This window comes from Leopardus geoffroyi, chromosome B1, assembly GCF_018350155.1.
Source record: "Leopardus geoffroyi isolate Oge1 chromosome B1, O.geoffroyi_Oge1_pat1.0, whole genome shotgun sequence".
NCBI lineage: Eukaryota > Metazoa > Chordata > Mammalia > Carnivora > Felidae > Leopardus > Leopardus geoffroyi.
Window position 1 is genome coordinate 43,638,678 of NC_059327.1, and position 16,347 is coordinate 43,655,024.

Below are 16,347 nucleotides of genomic sequence, written 5' to 3' on the forward strand. Positions count from 1 at the left end.
CAGCACTCAATTAAAAACTCTGTTTGCACAGATGCGAAGGCATGGAAATTTATACGGCAAGGTCTGAATTCCAAAGTTTGTTTGTTTTAATTACACACCCCACCAAATGCATAAAATTTCACGAAATGAGTGTAGTGAAAATGTCATCTTGTCTATTTTTAGACTGAAATATGGAGCTCTTAAAAAAGCAAGGCTGTCAGAAATGTTCACGCTCAGGGAGAAAATGACTTATAACCAGGGGAAAAACATTCACACACCCAGCTCTAACAGTGGTAAACAGTTTTTATTCAGGCAATGAAACATGGAAAAAATATATTAGTAATCATTATAATCATTTCATTTGTGTGAGTATAACTTTTACAAATATTTACCTGACATATAAAAGGGGAAGTACTGTGCATATAAAATTTATGTAGATGATTATTCCACACGACACGATCCTGACAGCAGTAGTCAGTGCAGCGTTCACGCCTCCCGACGAGAGGTTCCTCACACACTTCCCAGCACCCGAGGGGGCGTAGCGGAAGCAGATGGGCAGCTGACATGTACTTGTTGGCACGTGAGTACAAATGGGCATCTACTGGCAAACACACGCTTGCTAATGGCGACACCGACAAGCTTACTGCTACCTGGGAGGTTTATAAAGGAAGGCCTGGATCCTGTCCCCGGGCGTGAGAAGGGGCTGGGAAGAAGCTGCGGGGTGGTTGGGAACGCAGGATGCCCTGTATCTGGACAGGGGGTGGGGTCAGGAGTTCAAATCTTCGTATGTCCACGTGGAAGTTCTTCACAGAGCATCGGTTTAACAATGTGACTGGGGCAGACCTTGTGTATTTCAGATACCACTAAAAGGCAGAGGGGGGCAAAGTGACACCTTCACGGCCCTAGAGTGAAGAGTGGATACAGGGAAGGTTCAAGCCACACCTCAGCTGTGCCTGGCCTCCTCCAGATGGGTTAAAGCATTATTCAGACTGCCACAGGCTGGCATCACGTGGGCCATCTCCATATTAGAACTATAACCAGGATCTATATACCTATATATCTATATGTAATAGCTGTAACCATATTATAGTTAATAAAGTCATTCCTTAGGAATCTTGTTTGTCCAAATCTAACTGCATGCTAAGAGGCACAGAAATGGGATCGCATTTGGACGAAGAACTACGGAAAGTGCAATCTTTAGTCTCCAGAATGCTAGCTCTGGGCACAAGGGAGTGGGTCTTGACTGGAAATGCTGCTGTTACAGTACCTTCCAGAGGAGACCCTCAGAGAGAAGTTGTCTAGTGTATCAGTTCTTTTTACCTTTACTGTGTGGGAGACCAAGGTTTCAGTGATACACTGCTCTTCATAAAACCACTGGAATCTGGAGGCCAGTCAAACCTTTTTGGACAGAAGTCTCCTCAAAGTACTACGTTATTAAAATCTTTACAGAAGATGACTTCTTAGACCTTTGGCTTGGCATTCTGGGATTCCCAGACTATATTTACTCTTTAATAAGCAAAGAATAATCTGCTATCTTTTAAATTCTTCAGAATATATACATCTTTACTTTTAAATCCTTTGCCTGAAACATTTAATCTTTCAACACCCAGTTTCTCTCTTCCCAACAAGAGGCTAAAGTAAGAACCCCAAGTTCAAGAGCAAGCTTGCACGGACACAGGAAGACTACAGGGGCAGCAGTCACGTGTAATTCAGGCCATGGCTGCCAGTCGTAGTGAAGAACCAAAGGAAATTAAAGGGAGCGTTAGAGCTTTTACTCCACTAACAAAGGATGTGCTGAATCACCTCCAACCACAGCACACAAGACTTACTGATGCTTGCTCTTCAAAACTCCATTCTGAGCTCGTAGAGCCACCAATGGGCCTCCTGTTACCTTTACTTAAAATGAGCGCTTTACTCTGGCTGCTCAATCAGCCCAGGAACATTTGGGGCACTTTATGCTCCCCATTTATAAACAGGCTTCGGGGCTGTCTCATAAATAGCTAAGTATCTGTGTGAGGATCGTACAAAGTGTGGGACAGGTAGAAAGGGTAACTGGCTGGAAATCAAATTCAAATTGAGCTAGGCTCCAGGACGAAACACGAATCTCCCCTTGGATTCCTATCATTCTGGAAGGCTGCCAGATCCTCAGAGGTTTTCACTATCATGTGCTTCTGCACTTCCTAATTTGGGCTGGGTCTGAAGAAACTAGAAACCATGTGAGAAAACTGGGCTTCTCAATATTTCCAGAACAAAAGGTTTGGGCAGGTCACTGGCTTCCAGGAGGTTCTCCAAATAAAGTAAATCTCAGGAGGTCTGACTGTCACTGACTAGCCAACCAAGTGACAAACTGGTCTGTCTTACACTAAATCTTCCTGTTAAAATGCTTCTAGATAAAGACTATCTATCCACATTTTGGCAAAGTCAAAAACAAGAAATGGCTCTGGGTCGAGTCTCAACAAGGTTGATCACCTAGTACTCCCAAAGCTATCTGGGACAGCAGCTTCCCTTCACCTCTGCTTCTCACTCTTGTGACAGGATTTACTACCTCCTACCCAACAAGTAATGGCCCTCACATGCTTTGAAGCAAAGCTCTAGGCTAAACTCTTACTCTCCAAAATTTTGAAAGGTTTTTTTGTTTTTTTTTTTTTTTGTTGTTGTTGTTTTTTTTGCTTTTGCTTATTTTTAAAGAGAAACAAACATAACTTCTTTCAGCCCAGGATATTCTCTTGATTTGCCAGCTCCATTTTTATTCTTGTTGGAGAATATCCATCTATTAAATGAGAAGGAAGAACATTCCCTTGTACTGGCTGTGGCTGAGAGGCCAGTGGCAAAAGTTACTTGACCAGGGCCTTTCGTAATCCTTGTGCAGCAACTTCACCCACCGGGGCTTCTTTACGGGGTCTCTTCCACCAGCATGCTAGGGAAGGATTGTCGTCACCTTGGTTTTAACACACAGCTACTTTTTAAATATGCACATGAAGCCTAAATGGAGGACCATGGATTTAGAATGGAGACCACTATAAGCCTTTCGTGCTTAAAACAGATCAATGCAAAACAAATAAACATGGCTGTCTCACCAAAACACAGCAGTAAAAAGGTTTAGCAACGTTCCTTTCTGCAAAATGCACAGTTAGTTTCCCTAGGAGCAGAGGACTGGCAGCAGAAACCAGTTCCAGCAACTGGAGACACGAGCAGTCCATGGGCACTATGACCGTGTGCAGAGACCACATGGAACTGCTTTCAAAGCCCACGTGATTGTCAAGTCACTTCTCCAACCACAGATCATTTCTGCTGTTCTTGTTTTGTACAAAATATTAAGACAATAGGCTTTAGAATACAGCCTAAGCACCAATTACGATAAATGCATATCGGTAAGACGTGACTTCTAGCTTTAAAGGACACTACTGACCTCCCTGGGGCTGAAGATTGCACCCATGTGAACAGTACACGGCTAAAGAAAAAATGCATGTTCGAAGATCTATAGAGGTTCTCCACGAGGCACAATTTGTTGCGGAAGTTGGATCATGCAAGAGTTTTACAAGAAAGGTACGAAAACTTACTTGTACGGAATACAGTGCGTATCACCGTGAAGAGAGTGTAAGATTAAGACAACAAGAGTGCTTTAAAACACTGCATGGATTTGGTTTTGCCTACCACATGGAGGGGAGTTCACCGGCATCACGCGGAAAATTTCCATCTTGGGTTTAAAGGCCCCCACTCCGTGACCCAAGCGCAGGAAGAGCTTGAGGAGTTTGGTTTTGAGTGCAGCTCTGCTCCCGCACTCCTCTGCTCTGGGACTCAATGCTCTTTGTTCAACAATATCCCCAATGTGATTTTTGGAGTCATTCACATGATTTTTATAGCCTGTTTTGTTAAAAATTCTACCATCTAAGTTTGAAAGGATTTTTTTGCCTTAAAATTTTTTTTGAAGAACAACACAACACACTTGTGAAAAACTGCTTCTTCACCTTCTAACTGCTACCGCGGCTACAGTTACCTTTTCACTGAAGATCACCTAAGCCTTTTTTTTTTTTTTACAAGTAGATTTTCTTTGTATATTTCAAATAGCAAGATGATAAATAAAGAGTAAATGTTGATTTTGAAGCAACAAACAGAAGCAGAGGAGACTGAACTGCTTTGGGACCAACTCGCCAAACCCCAGCTTTGAGGGATTCCTGCCTGCCAGGGCCACTTGCCGTTTGGTCTGAGGACTGACCCCAAAGGGGCCGCACCTGTCAAGGCCAAGGAGGGTCCCAACACCAGGACAATGAAACACTGGCAAAAAGTCTCCCCCAGATGTAAAACCTGAGTCTGGGGTCTTTATACCTACCATTCCCTAAATTCTGAGGTTGGCACTCTAGGCCACAATTCTATTTCAAGATAGGGTTATACATTTATGGAAATACGGTCTTCTGTGGAGAAGCTCTTATTTGACTATGCTTCAGAGAAAAAAGAGCAGCATATATAAATGTGTGTGTGCGTGTGCGCGTATAAACGGGTACTCAGAGTCCCTTCTTGCTTATAAACCAGAAATAACAATAGGCCAAATTATTTCCCCAAATAAAACCACTAATGTTGAACATTAAATTTCAAAGATGAAATAAATAGGTCACCAAAAAACTTAGGTGGTGGACAGAGATGAGCCCAAGTAGTAGGCACAAAATCCCAAATTTAACGAGCTTGGAAAAGAAAAGAAGACTTTTAAATGGACTAAAGATGATCGAGAAATCATGACCCTAAACTTAGCAGCCCGTCTGACTGAACCTGTCAGGGGACCGTGGTCAGACGCCCCTCCTTCCGGGCCTGTGCGATACTCCAGGGATCCTTCCAGGGCTGTTGTGTCGGCAGCAAAGCGGGACAGGCAGCAGTAGGCATGTGCTTTTTTTTAAAGTTTTTTTTTTTTTTTTTTTTTCTCTGCAAAGGGGCAATTTTTCCTGGATAAGGCAAGATAACTGTGGTTAAGAGAGAAGCAGCCAAATGCAGACCTGCTGAGCTAACGAGGGGGAGACTCAGTCAGTCTTTCCCAACTTCGCAATCAGCTCATCGCAGATTTTCGTTAGTTCTTCTATTTCTTGGTTCTGAAAGACAAATGACATGGTGATGTAGGCCACTTTGCATCCTGAGATCAAGGCAATTACACCCAAATAGTCCCAAGACTGGCCACACTTTGCCTAGACATCCTGACTCAGTGGTTGGTAACTTTCCTATGTCAGAGACCCTTTAAAGAAAGGGAATCTTGTCCCCTGAAAAATGTTCGTGTCGTGTTCATAAAGTCATGCTTCAGTTGAGTAGGGGATGAGGGTGACCACCGGCCCTCTGCAGCTTGCCCATAATCGTCTCAGTTCCCCAATTCTCTTGTTATCATGGGAATTACCTGTGATACTTGGTAAAAACACAAGTATTCTGGAGTCTGAGTAATCCCAGGGAACACTGTCTAGGGGTTAGCAGACCTCAAGATCGAAACCCTCGCCCTAGCTGAAGGGATGCCATACACGTGAGCACATAACTGGAGACACAGGAAGAAAAACACTAGAGGCACACACAAAAAAAATGAAGTCTAAGAATCACAGAGTAGCGAGAAATAGGGACCTGATTTTTATTTACCTACAGCAGAATTTCTCAACTGAGGCACCACCGGCATTTTGGGCCGGGTCAGTCTTTGTTGTAGGGACTGTCCTGTGCACTGTTAGATGTTTAGTAGCACTTCTGGACTCTACCCATGAGACGCCAGTAGCATCTCCCAGTCGTGACAACTAAATCCACCTCCAGATGTTGCCAATGTCCCCAGGAGGATAAAGCTGCAATCAAGGGGGAAGATGGCTTCATATATTACATAAAAAACAAAAAGAAAAAAGGTAACCTCGGAACCTAAGAAGTGTCTTGTCCCCTTTAGTTAATGCAACTTCCTCTCTGCATCCTGCCTGGGGATGGCTCCTACTCAGAGGCTTGGGAGTTCATGGTCTGCCTTGTTCGTGTCCACCTGAATCAGTTCCCAGAGCAGCTGGATCAAAGTTTGACTCTGGGCAAAAACACGAGGCTTCTCTTTCATCCAAATCCACCACAAGCCAGCCACGGCCACAGAGGAAAACCACGTGTCTCACAGGTCATCACCCCACACCCCTCTGTGTACCTTCTGCTGAAGGGCTCTTTCCAGGGACTCCACCTTCATCTGCTCCTTCCGGAGTCCAGCGTGGAGAGCCGCGCTCTCGGCCTTCGCTTTTGTTCGAACCTGAGCAATCTCCTCATTGGCTCTGTTTGTGGTGTTTTGTTTGTGGAGTAAAGGGACAAAAAGCTCATGGTTAGTTACAGGTCACAGCTAAGGAGTCAAGACTGCTGACATCTGTCAGACACAGAATAACAGGGCTTCATGATAAGAGAAAAACTGGTGACCCAAATCATTCCATTTAAATTTATAAAACTTCAGTGGATACACAACTGCTAAGGAAATTTCCAAGGTGCAAACCAGTGGTAGAATTAATCTCATAGGCCACAGTGACTTCAAAATTCACATGTCACTAGAAAATGGAATCATGTGACACTTTGTACAGCAATCTTAGATTTGTTTTTTAACCCAATAGCAGGCAGGGTCATCTGTGGGATTATCACAGCCAAAGAGTCAGGATGCTAACCACTGACATCTAGGACACTAGAACTAAAAGTGACTTTATTAATGAGATACAAAAGAAAATTCTAAAACTACAAATGTCAATTGATAAATGGCCAATTAATTGATGAAAGATGCTAAAAACTCATTAGTAGAGGCATGCAAATTTAAATGGTAAACTTTAAAAATTTATCAGATTGGCAAATATTAACTAGGATGATCTTATCCCATTATGGTTGAGATGCAAGAAACAGACTCACAAACTGACGGGGGAAGTGAAAACTGGCACCATCTTCACGGAGAGTGAGATGGCTGTAACTATTAGGATTTAAAAATGCATACACCTGGGGTGCCTGGGTGCCTCAGTCAGTTGAGCATCCAACTCCTAATTTTGGCTCAAGTCATGATCTCACAGTTTGTGAGTTTGAGATCCCACACTGGGGTCTGCACTGATAGTGTAGAGCCTGTTTGCAATTCTCTCTCCCTCTCTCTCAAAATGAATAAACATTTTAAAAATAAATAAATAAAATAAAATGCATACACCTTCTGACCCAGCAACTCCCTTACGTTACGTATCCACAGCAATACTTAAGTATCCACAGCAATACTTCCATGTTGCACAATGATTGTGGATAAGGATGTTCACTGCAGGAGTGTTTACGACTGAAAAACTGTGCAACTATCTAAATGCCCATCAGTAAGGAATGGAATAGTCCTACAACCTAACACGAATAATTAGACTGAGCTAGATGTTCTGACATGGAGAAGGGCCATATATACTATTAAGTGAAAAAGGAAATTTGTATCCTATGACTCCGATGTTATTTTTAAAAAAGTCCAAAGCCATGTTGGGTAGTATTTATAAAGGTGTCAAGAAAAAACTGGAAGGATACACAATAAAGCTTTTTCTTTTTTTTTGAGAGAGCATCCCCACATGCACCAGCTGGGGAGGGGGACAGAAGGAGAGAGAATCTTTTTTAAATTTATTTGAGAGAGACAGAAACAGCCAACAGGGAAAGGGGCAGAGAAAGGGAGACAGGGAATCCTAAGCAGGCTCAATGCTGCCCGCACAGAGCCTGTCATGGGGCTTGAACCCAAGAACCATGAGATAATGACCTGAGCCACAAACCGAGTCAGACACCTAACCACTGAGTCACCTAATGCCCCGAGGGAGTGAGAATCTTAAGCAGGCTCCATGCTTAGCATGGAGCCTGATGCGGGGCTCAATCCCACGACTGTGAGATCATGACCCAAGCCAAAATCAAGAGTCAGATGCTCAACCAACTGAGCCATCCAGGTGCTTCTGTTAATAAACCTTTAATAGTCGTATCTCTGGGGGTGGGAATGAGAGAGGGGAACTTAAAACGTTTTACAAATATGAAGATAGACAGCAAAATGTACAAGTATTACTTTTTAGTTAAAAAATAAAGTTGGATGCATTCTTCAGACTGTTCCCCAGGATAAATTCCAAACGTGTTGGATTTAAGGATTAAAAAAATGAAGCCATAAAAGTACTAGAATGAAAACATGGGAGAGTATTTTATATTCAGAGCAGAGAAGATCTTTGTTACCATGACAGAAAATCCTGAAGCCATAAAAGGACTGATAAATTTCACTACATAAAAACAAACAGATTTCTGCATATCAAAAAACACCAGAAGCCAAAAGACAAACTAGAAAAAATATTCAAGACTCCTATCACAAAAGGCCGGCATCCTTAGTACATAATTATAATAATATATTTACAGATGAATAATATATAAACTGACAACAGAAAACCAGGCAAAGAATAGTCAGTCACGGTACAGAAAGTACGCGTACAGATAGCTGCTCAAATAGGTTCAATTCCATGAGGTAAACAACAATCAAAACTACATTGAATAAATGCTCCATTTGCTTGTCAAAAAAAGAAATCCCCAACTAAACTGAAATACTATCTTGTATCTACTGGGTTTACAGAAAACCAAAAATTTGATCTGTGGGCAAAGCCATAAGGACAAGAGATGCTCGCACATCTAGCCTAGGGATAAATGGATGAAAATCAGGTGAGGGCAATTTGACACTTTTTATCATAATGATAAGCCTGTATGTTCTTTGGCCCAGCAATCCTTTTTCTAGCATATAGATAACTCACATGCACACCAAATGAGAACCATACCAGGTCACCTACTGCAGCACTGTTCACAGTGGATGGCAAGTACCCTGAGTGTCCGGAAGGAGGGGGCTGGTTAAATAAATGACACATTGCAACACTGGAACACCATATGGAGGCTAAGAAAAATACAGAAGCTCTTCATGGATTGACATGGAAAGGTTTCCAAAATATAACACTAAATGAACAATGCAAAGTATGCTGTTATCTGTATAAAAAAGGAGATTCTTATCACATAAAAAAAAAAAAAAAGGTGATCATGTGGTGTGATGGAGCTGTTAGCTAGGACAGGGGAGAAGAAGGGAAAAAGTTTATCTGAGGGGATGGAAGGAACCAAAAACTGATCACCTGGGTGAGGAAAGCAGGGGAGCCAGGGACAAGGGAAAGGGTGGGAGAGAGATCCTATAGATCTCTATTCTATTCTTTTTAATGTTTAATGTGAAGATACTATTCAAAAAAATTAAATAATAAAACATACACACACACACCAATGCAACCTAGGGTTGCAAAACAACATTGGGTGGTTTTTTTGGCCTTTCTCAATCTCCCCACAACATCACAAAACATGAAACAGATCTCATTGCGAGCTCTCACTTGTCTAGTTTTTCCTCCGCGTGGATTTTCAGGGCCTGATACCGCTGTTCCTCTTGTTTAACTCTGGCTAAATAATCCTGAGCACACTTTTTCAAGGCTTCTTCATTCTGTTCCAAAGTGACAATTTAAAATAAAAAAAACTGGTCATTTCATCTTTCTTCAACTAGTGACATCCCATGTATCAGAGTTTTCATTTTTGTTTTTAAAATGAGAAAACCTCATTGCTTCAAATGCCTTTAAATTCTACTCTGATAATTCAAAACAGGCACATGTAATTCTTACTGAAGAAATTCTGGATACTTTCTTTGCGTATAAATTTTCAAAACACAGTAAGGTTCGGTGACACCGATAAACCTAGTTTAGGGAGGCATTCTGAGTCTCATTGTAGGGAAACTAGGCAGTCTCATTTTTATTTTCCTACGGAAACAATAAAGAATGTTCACTGCTATAAATGTATCTTATTGATGATATGCAACTAAGTTGAATATGCCCACTTACAAGCTAAATCTGAAACATTATACTTATTTTCTTCTAGAATATGTAGCCTGAATTTTTCAGGGCTAAATTTTCCTTCTACTAATATTAAATTGGGGAATTATCAAAAACAATTTCTGGAAGTCTCCTAAGGTCTGAAGGTTCCACACTTCTTCTACTCCATGCCACACTCTGGCTGTGGCCTGACCCAGGAGAGGAAATGACCAAAACATGCCACCTGGTGGGCCAGATGCCTGAACCACCACAGAAAGAAAAAAGGGAAAAGAAAATCTCCAGCTTCACTGGAACAGAAGGTACAAGACCAATGATACATGGGCCCCGAGCCCCCGTTTAGAAGGCTACCCACACCTCTGGCATACATGTTTAAAGATCCATTACCAAGGAAATACACTACTACAGAGACAAAAGGAAAAGGACATGCTACCTTCTTGAACCCTTCCAGAACGCCTTTCAGGTTCTCGTATCTCCTGAAGAGATCAGAAAGGGACCTTTCCACAGAATTAAGGTCAGCCAGGGCCTGCTCCTTCTCCATGGTCAGTTGCTGGAAGCTCTTCTGAGAGGTCATATTTGTCCTCTGTTCATCTTCTGTGAACCACAATCAAAAGTAATGGCATATTCATTCAACAGATTGTTAGCGGCTGCCCTCTGTCAGCTAAGCAGTATTTTTGGTGGGGGGCCCTGGCAGCAGACATAGCAAAGTTCCTCTCGAGGACTTAGGTTAGTGGGGAGACAGCTGCTGACAAGTGAGGGGGGGAAAACAAAGCAGAACAAGAAGGGTGGGGGTTCCGTTTACATATAGAGTGACCTCTCTCAGAAGAAAGATTTGACAGGGACCCAAAACTGCTGAGGGAGGGCAGGAGCTGTGCAGCTACCCAGGAGAATATTCCAGCAGAGGAACAGCAATGGCAAAGGTCCCATGCTGGGAAGGCATGAGGTGATATGGACTGTAAAAAGTATGATTTTAGTGCTTAAGAAGTGCTTTAAGTAGAGAAAGACTTAGGCAGTCAGTCCTGCTGATATTGGCTACTCAGTTATTCCAAACTCAGTGGAATAAGAGAACCAACCACTGTTGCTTTGTAAAAGGTACCAGTGGGTCTAAATGAGGGAAATATGATTTGTGGCAGAGTTAAGGACACTGAGCCAAAACGAAGACCCCACGGGGGGGGGGGGGGGGGTGCGCACTAATGATGTGGCTAGGCCATCAACACTCTAGGGGCCAGGTGGAGGGCTTTTCACACAATTCAAGCATTTGCTGGCCTCTGAAATGAATGTAACTACAGCTTATCTTCATTATTTGTGGACTGTGTATTTGTGAATTCATCCACTTGCTAAAATTTATTTGCAAACCCAAAATCAATACTTGTGGTGCATCCCGGTCATGTGCAGAGTGGCAAAACATTTAAGTCACTTGACAGGCACATTCCAAGCCAAGGCTGATCAGGGTGACACTGCCTTCTTGTTTCCTACTGTAAACAAGTGTCCTTTTCAGTCTACTTAGTACACCATGATATTTTCTGCATTTCTGTGCTTTCTGTTGGTGATTTTTGCTGTTTAAAATGGCCCCCAAGTGGAGGGCCAAAGTGCTGTTTAGTGCTCCTAAGGTTGTAATGTGCCTTATGGAGAAAACACCTTCATCCGATAATCTTCATTCAGGCATGAATGATAGCACTGTGGGCCAGGAGTTCAATGGTAATGAGTCAACATTAAATGAGATGTCTTTAAACAAATGTACATAAGACAAGGTCATGTACTGACAAAAATGTTGTGACCAGAGGCCCGCAGCAACCTCACCCTGTACTTTCCCTAAAGCGATGGTTCAGTATGCAGCATTCGCTGTGTTTGTGGCAACTCTGTAGAACACAACCACTGCGAACAGTGAGAATCAACCGGATCTAGGCGATGTTCGAGCTTGTGTTCTGATTTGAAAACCATCCACGGAACCTATGGCTCACACCACACACACACATAAAAAAAGTCCTTACCAATCATTTGAGCAATGGTCTTTTCATATTCAGCCACAATTTTCCTTAAAAAAAAAAAAATATCAGAAGAGATTTTTCAATAGACGTTCCTGAAATGCTGCCCCAAACAATTAAACACATTAACACATGAACATTTCAACAAATAAGTACTTGAACGATGTTCAAATGAACAAATCTACCCTTTTGGGCAGCCTGCTCCCTCTAATTCGGTCACAAGTTTTATTTTACGGTCTTAGTTCCAAAAGCATTTCAGTTATTCAAAGACTTTAAAGATCACCCTGTCGTGTTAACCTTTCTTTTCAGTGAAGTGCCATAAAGTTTCCCTGACCCTGCCGACCCTGTCCAGGGACTGGCGCTCTTCCCTGTGTGCCTCCCTACTGTCACTGGTGGTGCCCATCACTGTGACCCTGCATCCAAGTCCTTTATGATGGCTACCGTAAGCTCTCTAAGGGCAGGGGCTGTCCCTTCCTCTCCGCCACACCTGGCATGGGACCTCACACCCAGGAAATGCTCAAAACACAAGTAATACAAGAGCTACAAGTTAGAGCGGGCATATTTAAAATATGTCTTAATCATTCAAGTGCTGACTACACAAATGTAGAAATTATGCTTTTTTCTTCTTCTTTGATCCTATCTTCAGTTATTTCACAGCCTCTAACTCTCCATTCTAGGGAATGAGCAGCAAAAATAAAAAAGATTTCAATTTAAGGTCAATCAATTTTGTTTTCGGTTAACATGCTTTTTATAATCTATTTGATGGTGATGAAAGTTGAAGCCATCATGCATAATTAATTTGAGAAAAGTATTATAGATTATAATGCCTCCAGAATCGAGTATGTCGATAAACTTATTCTTCAGTTCAAATGGATATCTTTGCACAAATTGATGTCTTTTCAAAAGACAAGAATCATGTGGGTTCTGCTTACATGTAATGTTCTCAACATCCCACAAGAAGCTACCGTATGTGAATAATTGGTCAGCAATCCTCATAAAAAGATGCTGTCACAGTCACAAATTAAAGTGCAAATATCAATGCCCTCAAGTTCTCAACACCAGGTTCTGTGGTAAGCAAATACTTTCATCACTTCATTTATATGAAATCTAATAATGCATAAAGGTATCCAATCCCTCCCCCAAACCTCCAGTCTAACCTCATCTCCAACACTTCTTGTCGGGTTTCTTCGTATTTTTTCTTCCATTCATTTGCTTCGATTTCCTTAGTGATTATCTAAATTATAATAGAGATAGAGCTTGGTTTTACTGAATCTATTACAGTTTGAATTTAAGATTGGAAACTGAAAACGACACGCAACCAGGTGCATCCCAAGACATTTGAGCTCCATGAGGAATATAAAGCCTCAACGTCTGTGTATAATGCTCACAAGCATCTGGAAAAATGTTCTCTCTGCCACACAGGATGGCAGAAATGTAGCCACCAAGGTAGGGGTGAACAGAACATCCCCCAGGGAAGATTCCAAGTGATAATCACAATCTCTGTGAATTCTGCCAGGGTCCAGGGTCTGCTCTCAGCTCTGCATGCCCAGAACCGTGACTGGGACAGGACACCAAAAGAAGAGCTATCTGCCTGGCAGAGATGCGCCTTAACCAAAATACTGATTTTACTTAGGATAAGAAAAATCAGAGCATTAGCATGACCAGCACATTCTCTTCCTATAGAGATCTCTGCTTGATAAGAATGAAGTCACAACTAGGGGCTCAGAAGTTCAAATCCTTTAGCCAGATGCACCCATCTCACCATAGGCAGGATCTTGCTTGTCAGACCAGAACCCATATTCCTATTTGGGGTGCCCCTGCTAACTGGGAAGAAATACTCTAAACTCATTACCTCAAACTCTGTGTGCCCAGGCACAGCTTAGAAGGGCATCACTGCCCTCCTTTTATTCTACGTCTCTATGCTTCTCTCTTTCTATTTGGTACATTCTTTATTTTGTGCCTTTAGTCAGGGTCTCAAGAAGCTAGCAGCCAGCCCATCTGCCTGAGGTGACGAGGCACTTGCCTGTTCTGCTCCATTAGGGCATCACCTCACAGTTTTGCTCTCAGGAGGAAGATAGGGTCATTTTTCTCATTGACAAGATTTTGGTAGGCCTCCTCACCACTGCTCCTGAGTTCTGACAACAGGGCCAGCTGACATCCCTCATTATCAACTTAATGCTATTTTTTGAAGCTTTAAAAGGCCTTGATATTAGAGGCTCTTAACTATTCCTATTATATTATGAAAATAAAATTGCTACAGCAAGGGAATTCCCTTCTTTAAAAAAAAAAAAAAAGGTGGAATCAACAAGAGATGCACAAACCAAACATACAAAATACAGCCTAGAAATATAATGGGAGAGAGTGGTAACTGGGCAACAGCATCTTTCATATTTTTTCAGATCATCCAGGAAAGACCTAGCAGTAATCTATTTTCAACACAGAACTGAAGTTGTTTAGTTAAAGAATTGAACTCTTTAAAGAATGGATGAAAGTAAGAGACATATTATTGCAAATTTAAGAAATTTTTAAGCATGAACATATCATATCTGTCAAAGGAAGGCACTGATTTAGTTATATATGTGGGTAGAGTCGGCAGAATTTGATATTTAAAAAACTTCAAGGCTGAAAGATAAAGAAGTGTTGTCGGCTTTGTCCCCAGGACACCAGAATGTCGGGACTCTAGCACCAATGCAGAGTTTACAGGGAGCCCTTTATATGAGCTCAACAAGCTGCAGGAAATAGGAACTTCCAGGAGGGGATAACTGAAGCCAAACAGAGATGGAATCTACCTGCTGGCACATGGGCTTGACAAAGACATGGGAGTGATAAGTGGACAGAACATGAGGGCCTTTACCTCTTCTCTTATGAGGGTGAGCACAGCTGTCTTATCGGATTCGCTGAGGCAGATGCCATCCAAGGGGCTCTCCCCTCCACAGGCCACAGACACGGGGGCCTTCTCCACAGATGACTCCAACAGTCCCTGAGGGGGGGAAGAAGTTACATTTAATATGTTCGGGCTTCAGCTTGTTAACCCCAAATAGCGTCCTCATTACTACATTGATTACAATCTTTAAAAACACGTTTGAAGAAAAAAAAAAAAAAACACAGCAGGGAAACTTAAAAAAAAAATCAAATCTAGTTAAAGTAGTTACTTAAAGGAAAAACTGGGGCGTTTGGGTGGCTCAGTTGGTTAACTGTGCGACTTCGGCTCAGGTCATGATCTCAGTTCATGGGTTCGAGCCCCACGTCAGGCTCTGTGCTGACAGCTCAGAGCCTGGAGCCTGCTTCGGATTCTGTGTTTCTCTCTCTCAAAAATAAATAAATGTTTTAAAAAATAAAAAAACAGAAAAAACTGAATATGGGGTGGGGAGGTTGGCTTCCATTTAACAGAGAGCCTAGTGAAGTTTTCTTATCCAAAAAGGATAAAATCTGATTATCACAGTGACCAGTCATCACATGCACCAAAGAGAAACCTGTCTATATAAAGTGGAAAATGTCTCTTTTTCAGGGGGTTTCTGGTTTCCAGGGAAAATGTGTTCCATGTAACTTTTCCCAAAAAAGGTGTCAACTTTTTAACACAGTGATACTTTGTGTACAACTTTAGCCACTTTGGGTGGAAATGTTTCCAAAATGGACTACTAACTTTCAAGCTTAAGGAAGCAGAAATGGCAAACACATGGCTGACTCCCCTCCCCCCGCCCCAGAATGAGTCAGGGTCATCAGGAACTTCAGCTGCTCTGTTGTGGCATGTCCCTGCCCTGGCAGTGTGTCAGGTTACAGCACTAATGTGCCCTCCCTCTACAAAGTGGCCACGTGTAAAGTCAAGGTCTGTGCCTGTACTCTCATTTTTTTGCTTCCTTGTTGCTGCTAAGTTTTCAGTTCCCTTCTGATGTGACAGAACTTAAGCTTTTATCATAAACTCAGGTTCCAGAAAGCCACGGTGGTTAGTGTTTTTTCACAAGAACATGGACTTCATCCTATTCTCCTTCCTAAAAGGCATTTTGGGGGCTATTTCCTCCCACGGTATGTAAGTAAACTTTTTTACGTAAATAGGGAAAAAGTCAGTCTAATAACATCCAAAATGCCAGCCCAAGTGATCTGGCAATAATCTTAACAATCTTAAGTATCTGTATAACCAATCCATCAGTTAGTGATCATAATCAATCAGTTCTCTGGTATCTTGTTTGAACCAAGACTGAACAGAAAAGTCTCAAGTCAGAGATCAGTGGTTTTTAAACTTTTCATGGTCATTACAACTCGCTCTTTCCCTAAAAAATGCCCCCCCCCCCCCCCCCCCCCCCCCAATTTTTGCATTTAGCTTCACATAGAAGGGCCCTGATACAGAAAGCCCTGGTTTAGGCCACAGAAAAGGGAAATGCAAAAGCCACAAGCTGGCAGTGCCCATTTCAAGCAGCATTTGGGGGAAGGTACCCACCATGCTGACAGGAGTCTGAGGTCCCCCCAGAAACACTATCTTGGGGTAGATCTATCACTAGAGCCAGAAGCCACTTGTGGTGAGCAGTCTCAAACATGGCCTGCAATGACCC

The 16,347-nt window shown here is 42.3% G+C and overlaps 1 protein-coding gene across 19 annotated transcripts in view; it reads right to left on the reverse strand.

The window, feature by feature from the left end:
* Positions 1–2,700: 2,700 nt before the first annotated feature.
* Positions 2,701–16,347, reverse strand: part of TACC1 (transforming acidic coiled-coil containing protein 1) — a 118,899-nt gene continuing 105,252 nt past the window's right edge. For 18 of the 19 annotated variants that reach the window (XM_045460076.1, XM_045460101.1, XM_045460062.1 and 15 more), the window contains 7 exons: positions 14,655–14,780; positions 12,958–13,034; positions 11,807–11,850; positions 10,249–10,409; positions 9,330–9,436; positions 6,110–6,230; positions 2,701–5,057 (listed from right to left, as the gene is read on the reverse strand). In XM_045460076.1, the coding sequence (XP_045316032.1) occupies positions 4,989–5,057; positions 6,110–6,230; positions 9,330–9,436; positions 10,249–10,409; positions 11,807–11,850; positions 12,958–13,034; positions 14,655–14,780 (705 nt within the window). In that variant the 3' untranslated portion in view covers positions 2,701–4,988. Of the gene's footprint in view, positions 5,058–5,551; positions 5,778–6,109; positions 6,231–9,329; positions 9,437–10,248; positions 10,410–11,806; positions 11,851–12,957; positions 13,035–14,654; positions 14,781–16,347 lie in introns of those variants that run through there. The other variant, XM_045459989.1, reaches the window with a different exon arrangement.